This window comes from Mus pahari, chromosome 20 (genome assembly GCF_900095145.1).
Source record: "Mus pahari chromosome 20, PAHARI_EIJ_v1.1, whole genome shotgun sequence".
Lineage (NCBI taxonomy): Eukaryota > Metazoa > Chordata > Mammalia > Rodentia > Muridae > Mus > Mus pahari.
The window spans coordinates 44,320,990-44,329,009 of NC_034609.1; the positions used below are offsets into that span (position 1 = coordinate 44,320,990).

The window sequence follows — 8,020 nt, forward strand, 5'->3', positions numbered from 1 at the left end:
CCTTGTCTTTGGGACAGGTCTCTCTGGGAGAATTGAGATCAACACACAGAGCCTCAGTTTCTTTCTTTCTTTCTTTCTTTCTTTCTTTCTTTCTTTCTTTCTTTCTTTCTTTCTTTCTTTTTTTCTTTCTTTCTTTCTATCTCGAGACAGGGTTTCTCTGTATAGCCTTGGCTGTCCTGGAACTCACTCTGTAGACGAGGCTGGCCTCGAACTCAGAAATCTGCCTGCCTCTGCCTCCCAAGTGCTGGGATTAGAGCCTCAGTTTCTTGATCTGAAAAAAATGGGAATAACAAATGCTTCTTTAATTTTTTTGTGTGTACGTGTGTGTGTGTGTGTGTGTGTGTGTGTGTGTGTGTGTATTACTGGGAATTGAAACCAGGATTTCTCACACGCTGGATAAGTGTGCCACATTACTCTCCCTACAATCCCTTTATTTAAAGTCATTTATTTATTATTTTTCAATTCTGTTCCTGAGGCTAGAGTTACAGGTGCTTGTGAGCACCCCACCCTCACCCCACAGTGTGGATGCTGAGAGCCAGACTCCCTCAGAAGAGCGAGTGAGTGCTCTTAACCACTGAGTCCTCTCTCCAGCCCCGGCCCCTCCTCTTTGAGACAGGACTTCATGTACCCTAGGTTGACCTCACACTTGCCATGTAGCTGAGGATGGACTTGGAACCTCTGATCCTCCTTCTTCTGCCCCTTAGATGAGGGAATTGCTGGCATAGGCCACTATGCCTGATTTATGTGGGCTTTCTGAATGCTAAGCAGGCATTCTAGCAGCAGAGTGATACCCCCATCCCTAATTTCCTTCTTTCCTTCCTTCCTTCCTTCCTTCCTTCCTTCCTTCTTTCTTTCCTTCTTTCTTTCTTTCTTTCTTTCTTTCTTTCTTTCTTTCTTTCTTTCTTTCTTTCTTTCTTTCTTTCTTTCNTCCTTCTTTCTTTCCTTCTTTCTTTCTTTCTTTCTTTCTTTCTTTCTTTCTTTCTTTCTTTCTTTCTTTCTTTCTTTCTTTCTTTCTTTCTTAATTTTGAGACGAGTCTCACTGAGTTTGCTGGCTTGCTAGGAACTCACTGTGCAGCCCAGAGGGACCTTGAACTTGGGATCATCCTGCCTCAGCTTCCTGAGTAGCTGTGGTGGCAAGACGCTCGCTCGCTCCTCGAGGCTGCTTCTTATCATTGCTGTGGGAGTGAAATGATTTAATACAAGCACCTCCCAAATCAATCACACAGCACAGAGTGGTGCTCAATACACTCTAGTCACAATGCTCTGTCCATAGCCTCTCCCCCATACACGGTTTCTTTGCTAAGACCGGGCTAGCCTCGGACTGAGATCGGCCTGCCTCTGCCTCCCGAATGTTCAGATTGAAGATGTGCTGTAAAACAAGTCTCTAGAAGCCATTAACGCGATAGATAGAATGGGGACTGTCTGCGTTTGTCTGTGCTCTCTGGGAGAGTTCCAGGAGAGCATAAAGAACTCCATGTGCGTCATTTATTATTAATGTCCCCAAGTATACCCGTGGGAGAAAGGAGGTGGCTTCACTTAGCAGGTGCTAACAAATGCCCAAGGGCCCAGTGAGCCTGTGAACTCCCTAAAGGCCTAAGAGGCAGATACCATCCTCCACATTCCACTGTAGATTCTAGCTGCTGCTGCTGCTGCCGCCACCACCCCAGCGTCAGTAATGGGTTGTAAGCTGTCATTAAGGTGACTAGTCCGAGTCCCCACCCCAAACATAGCACAGTAGGTGAGATCCGAGGCCCAGTGCTCCTGCGTAGAAAAAGAATTGGGGTCGCTGGGAGAATACAGCAGGGCCCCATCATTTGGAAGCCTGCTTTGTTCGGTGGGTGTGTGTGTGTGTGTGTGTGTGTGTGTGCCCTGGGGGCAGTGGGAGAAGATTGTGGCTCTTCTGCCCGGGTTTGAGGGGCCTGTCTCCTCATAATCTCCGGGAGGAGCGCACATCTGCTTTGTTCCAGCAATGGGACTGTGTCTGTCCTCATCCCACGCAGAAACCATTGCCCATTTCTGCTCCCTGGCGTCTGGTCTAAAGAAGCATGGGGTTCTTCTCCTTGAAGGGAGATGGCTGTCTCCAATTGACTGGCTAGTACATATAGGGCTCGGGGTGTGTGTGTGTGTGTGTGTGTGTGTGTGTGTGTGTGTGTGCGCGCGCGCGCGCGTGGGTAGGTGGGTGGGGGTTGGACACTTAAGGAACCTGCTTGGAACCCCTTTTCTTCTCTGGGACAGCGGACACCCACTCCTCCCAGGCTCCCCCACCCAACCAGGTTTGCGTTCACAAGACTAAGCTTCCGCACGAGGGCGCATCCGCTCCTAGACTCAGGGACTCCCGGCTGTCTTCTGAGTCGCAGTCCCCGGAAAGGCTGGACCGTGCCTCTGCCCGAGGGTCGCCCCAGAGCAGGCCCTCTAGGGCTAAGTAAGGCTCAGTGTCACCTGAGAGCCCAGGCTTCAGACTGCGCCGGGAACCGGACCGGGTGCACCGGCCCTAGCCTCCTGCAGACGCTGCCAACTGCAGCAGGCCCTGCTCCTCCAAGCTGCTGGTGCAAGTCCGCTGGAGGTTTCTAAACTTTTCCCCCTTTACGGTCTGTGCCCCGCCCACCTGCCGGGCGTGTCTCCGCCAGCAACCAGCCCACGCCTAAAGTGGGCGGTGCTTATTGTTGAGACTGGAGCTCAGATTTGCCTTAGGGTTTATTTAGAAGAGGAGTCTGGACAGCGCAGCGGGGCGCGCCTTTCGGACGGGTTGAGGCTGCCCGCTAGACTTGGGGTCTTGGAGAGCTCTGGGATTGGCGGGGACTGCGGAGGTGAGGGAGGGAGTTTTACAGTGACAGAGGTTTATTTCTGGGTCTGGGTCTGTTAAATCGAGTGCAGAAGCGAGGGAACCGGTTGCAAAGATGAGGTTACTCACACATTTCCATCCCAGAAATAAAGGGGTATTCTGGGTGAAAGGCCGGGTTCCGAGAGAAACACACTCCGACCCTCTGGGCACCAGTCTTCCTCCCCAGGACCTTGGCCAGTAGCCAGAGCTGCCCGCTGGTCTCGGGTTAGAAATGTTGAAGTCACAGAGGGAAGTGGAATGGGGAGGGCCAGCTGTCCACACCCACAGGCCTACCTTTCACCCAAATCGGGGTAGTGTTTGTTTGTTTGTTTTTGTTTTTCCAAGCAGGAGTGAAACTTTTCTTTGCTGGCTTCTTTGCGGTGGTGGGATGCTAGGACATCTTAGCTATGTATTCTAGATTCCTCTCTTTGGAGTGAGAAGATCAATACTCCACTTCTCCACGGTCAGAGGCCACAGGAGTACCAGCCGCTGGTGCAAGCCTCAGTGTGTCTTCCCCTTCCAGAGGCCATTTCTTTACCCACGACACCACCAAACCCTTCTTCTTTGGCAAAGAAGGAAGGGGGGGGCAGGGGGCTACTAACCCAGATCTTGACACAGTTTCCACTTGCTTTCAAAGAACACTCTGCGTGCAGACATCATGAACAGGGACTGATTCCACAAGGTTAACCTGCATCCCTACCCCGCTGGAGGGGAGCCACTTGGAGAGATGCCCCTTTTGGAATGAGCAGCATCCAGGAGTTTGGATTCAAAGTTTGACGTGGCTAAATGTAAAATGAGACGGGTGGGGGATGCTTACACCCCTGTGTGTGTGTGTGTGTGTGTGTGTGTGTGTGACCAGCATGCAGGCTTTACAAATGCTTAATGTAATCACCAAGCAGCTGCACACACTTGTAAAGCTGTTGTAACCCCCCTCCTTGTTATAAACAGGAAAGTACAGCGTATGGAGCTAAAGACCCACATTCACGAACACCAGCTCCCCGCCAGCTGCCACCCTCCCCCTTTATGGTGTGCCTGACTAGGGACCTTAGCCAGACCCAAGGGCATTGTCCACCCCCCCCCACACACACATACTTTCCAAGGGGAGTTAGTTGTTTTGTATTCTTCCTTCAGCCAGCCAAGTTAGGGGACCAGGTACTCTGCCCATCCACAGATCCACAGCTTTCCAGAGCTGTGCTGTCTGCTTCGCCCTCCAACAAGGTTGGCTACTGAGATCCAGTCCTTTGAGTCTCCTGGGACCCCGTTTAGGTGGTGCCTCTTCCACAGTAGTCCCCTAGAGAGTGCTCATCTCTGTGGTGTGTGTGTGTGTGTGTGTGTGTGTGTGTGTGTGTGTGTCTAGTGTCTTCCCAATTCCCAAAGTGCAGACTAGGGTGCTGTCTCTATGGCTCTTCCCCGTTAAGCTTGGGGAAATAAAAGATCTTTTGTGGGAGGATCCCCAAGACCAGATTACAGTGTACCCCTTGGCTTCCCCGCCCCCATCTCCATTCCTCCTTTCTGGCCTATCAGACCCAGCTTGGGGAGAGCCACCCGTCCCTCCACATCCTGCCTCTCTGACTGTGTGCTTACAGCGTCAAGGGGTGGACGTGGTATTTCAAACATCAGATCAGTGCGTTTATATATTGGGTGCCCGGAAATTTTTCCAAATAAACACAGCTTGATTCAACTTGGGTGGGCGGACTTATCAACAGACTAATTCTATAAACAAATGAAGACTAGCCCCGAAACCGATTGGCTGGTATCAAAAAGACACGTGGAGGGAAGAGCTGGGAGATTTTCAGCAATGAAATTTTAATTAATGTGGGTGGGCTGAGAACACAAGGACTGTTTATCATAGACAATTTATTTTCCAGCGCTAAGTCAACACATAATAGCAAACTTACAACAATTATTTAACATTTTTAAAGCCATGAAGGAGGGACAGAGCGCGCAGCGGCTGGGGAGAGCGGCTGATCGCAGGGCAGACGCACAGAGGGCTCCCCAGGAGGGCCTTGGCGCAGGGCAAAGTCCTTAGGACTCCCCGGTGGAGCGGAGAGGCTGCTGTCGCCATGAGCCACCTCTTCAGTCCCCCGCTGGCCGCTCTGGCAGCCTCACCGCTGTTGTACGTGTACAGCCCCGAGAGGCCCGGCCTGCCCCTGGCCTTCGCCCCTGCAGCTGCACTGGCCGGCCCGGGCCGCGTCGAGCCCCCGCAGAAGCCGCCCTACAGCTACATCGCGCTTATAGCCATGGCGATCCAAGATGCTCCCGAGCAGAGGGTCACACTGAACGGCATCTACCAGTTCATCATGGATCGCTTCCCGTTCTACCACGACAACCGTCAAGGCTGGCAGAACAGCATCCGCCACAACCTGTCGCTCAACGAGTGCTTCGTGAAGGTGCCACGTGAGAAGGGGCGACCGGGCAAGGGCAGCTACTGGACCCTGGACCCCCGCTGCTTGGACATGTTTGAGAACGGCAATTATCGGCGCAGGAAGAGGAAGCCTAAGCCCGCCGCTGGTTCCCCGGAGGCCAAGCGCACCCGGCTCGAGCCGCTGGAGTCCGAGGTGGGCTGCGATGTAGGGTCCCGGGACCTGGCCACTGCACGCCCGACGCGCGCGCCGGATCGCTCCCAATCCCCGGCGGTAAGCACCGCGCGGCCCGCGCTCCTTCCCTGGCCCGGCCCTGAGCCCCGGGACCCCGACGCGGACCTCACAGTTCAGGGCGCAGGAGCAGTGGTGAGCGGCCAGCTCCAGCGTCCGGCACACCACCTGGGGTCCCTTCTGCGCCCCGCCCCTAGCGGCTCCCCCAAAGGTTCCAAGTCAAAGAGTTTCAGCATCGACAGCATCTTGGCAGTGAGACCGAAGCCAGCCTCAGGGGCCGAAGCACCGGGGATCCCTAAGCCTGTGCCTGGCGCGCTGGGCTCCTCTCTGCTGGCCGCCTCCTCTGGCCTGGCGCCTCCCTTCAACGCTTCGTTGGTCTTCGACGCGCACGTCCAGGGCGGCTTTTCCCAGCTGGGGATTCCCTTCCTTTCTTATTTTCCTCTGCAGGTTCCCGAGGCCACGGTGCTTCGCTTCCACTAAGGCGGATTAGCGGCTGCTTCCCCGCCCGGCGATGCCCCCATCTCCAGCGAGCCAATGCCTGTGGGCGAAGGAGTCGCCCCGGTCTCTGCCCTGGCAGAGACTCTGGGTTTGGAGCAGCGTACCCATGCCGGCCAAAGTCGGTGCACTGAGGGGCCACGTACATCTGCTTTCTCCGAAGATGACTTAACCAGCCACCGGAAGCTTTGCAGATTTAAAAGACCGGTCCAGTAGAGGACGTGGACGCCTCACGCTCAACCCTCACGGTTTGTCTCCAGCAGAAGCCCCTCGTTGGCTTCGGTGGCGGTGGCGTTGTACAGTGACCCACCACAAGTCCCCACTCGGACCTGAGTCTCCTGCTGACCCCGAGGGCAAGACTTAGAGATATAGCGAACGGCTCTATGTGGAGGTTCAACTGGATCATGGAAGGCTCGGCGGGCTCCGTGTGGCATAGGCCTTGGCTTTGATCTTTTTGGATGGGGGGAGCTTTCAGCCAGGATGCTGGGGATGATCCGTGGTCCGTGGTCCGCAGGGTCTGGGAGAGATATAGGCCTGGTTAACGTTTACAACTAAGGTTGAACAAAAGCAGGCTCAGCGGAAATGCTCAATATGAATAGATGCACCTTCTTCCAGACAGGGAAAGAAAGGCTCATTTATTCGTGGCTTATAAACCAGGCTCCCCTTTGCTATAGCTAGTAGCTTCTTTTAAGGTGCCCCGTGTGTTTGGCACGGTACCTTGGCTTTACAGTGCTACACCGGCCGCATTCCACAGCATAGTCCTCTGTTCACTTCTGCTTTTCTTTTTAAGGCACCAAAAAATTTTCAGGGGACACAGGAGGGCGTGCGATAGGAGGGACTGTGACTCAAGGGCGGTTTTTTTTCCTTCTTTTGTCGCTTTTTAAGATCTACGTTTCTCCCCCCCCCATCTCTCTCCTCCCACCCCGCACACACTTTCCAGAAACACACAGTGAAGGACTCCATGTAATCAGAGAGACTGGGGGAGCAAGGCTACTCCTAAGTGTGGAAGATAGCTTCCAGGCTCAACAGGAACTCTCTTCGGACAAAGCCTGTGGAACCCCAAGTCTGTGTTCCCTCTGCACCCCTCCAGGGGGATCTAGATCTTGTCATTACATAAACACAGAAGAGGTGACCAGAGAGCAGGGTTGAGAGGGTGGGCGTGGGGACATCAACAAAGAGCTGACTAAGGCAACTGAGTTGGTTACCATGCAGTCCAGCTTCTGAATTTGGGGGAAACTCTCAGGCCTTTGGGGTGCCCATGTTTAAACTTGCTGGGCTCTGCAACTCAACTTCCTGAGGAAGGAAAGTGCTGGTCCTTGAAGTAAAAAAAAAAAAACCAAAATTAAGAATTCTAGGGCATAGGTTCACAGTGAAGTCTCATAACAGCCAAGGTATGCCGTGCATCACACCTGTAATCTCAGTCCTTGCAAGGCCGAGACTGGAGGATTGCCGTGAGTTTAAGGCTAGCTTGTGGTACAGAGTTAGACATGTCTCAAACCAAGGGAAAAAAAATCCAGACAAATGACCACTTCCCAAGACTTGCACAAAAGTGCTTAAGAACTCTCAAGTCTCCTGCTGGTCAGTGTTGGAAAAGCACTTTGGGCGGTTGTGACACTATTGGGTCTCACTGCCCAAGCCAGGCCCCACCAGGTGACTGGACAGGGGCTCTATCTGAAGGTCATTGCTCAGACTCCGTGGTGGACCCAGGTGGCTGTGACTGAGCAGAGTGCCGCCGGCAGGCAGCCATTGGATGTTTCCCATGTGGTCAGCCTATGAATAAAGGTTTTCTTTTCATTAACCTTTCACTGACTGGTTCAGTGGATTATGAGGACATAAACAAACAGTATAGCAGGAGAGAGAGAGAGAGAGAGAGAGAGAGAGAGAGAGAGAGAGAGAGAGAGAGAGAGAGCTTGAGATTATATCCAGGAACCCGGTCAGGTCAGCATCTTTGGTGGCCTTGGCTTCCGAGGGTGAAGACAAGCCGCAGAGGAGGGACCAAAAACTCCCCTGAGCCCTGGAGGAAAAGGTGAGCATTTCTGTGGGACTGGGTGCTTTTAGTTTTTCTTTCCATTCTTGTGTTTGACATGCTGTCTTGTGCGTGTTTGTTGAT

At 53.3% G+C, this 8,020-nt stretch overlaps 1 protein-coding gene across 2 annotated transcripts; it reads left to right on the plus strand.

Annotated features, from left to right (window-relative positions):
- Nucleotides 1–4,771: 4,771 nt before the first annotated feature.
- Nucleotides 4,772–5,946, plus strand: Foxl1 (forkhead box L1). 2 transcript variants are annotated; one of them, XM_029532645.1, is made up of 2 exons: nucleotides 4,772–5,457; nucleotides 5,863–5,934. In XM_029532645.1, exons 1-2 carry the CDS (start codon nucleotides 4,885–4,887, stop codon nucleotides 5,893–5,895), a joined length of 606 nt encoding a protein of 201 aa, XP_029388505.1. In that variant the 5' UTR covers nucleotides 4,772–4,884; the 3' UTR covers nucleotides 5,896–5,934. The 2 variants fall into 2 exon arrangements, with proteins under 2 accessions (XP_029388505.1, XP_021076396.1); XM_021220737.2 differs by having other exon boundaries at nucleotides 4,772–5,946.
- Nucleotides 5,947–8,020: the final 2,074 nt, after the last annotated feature.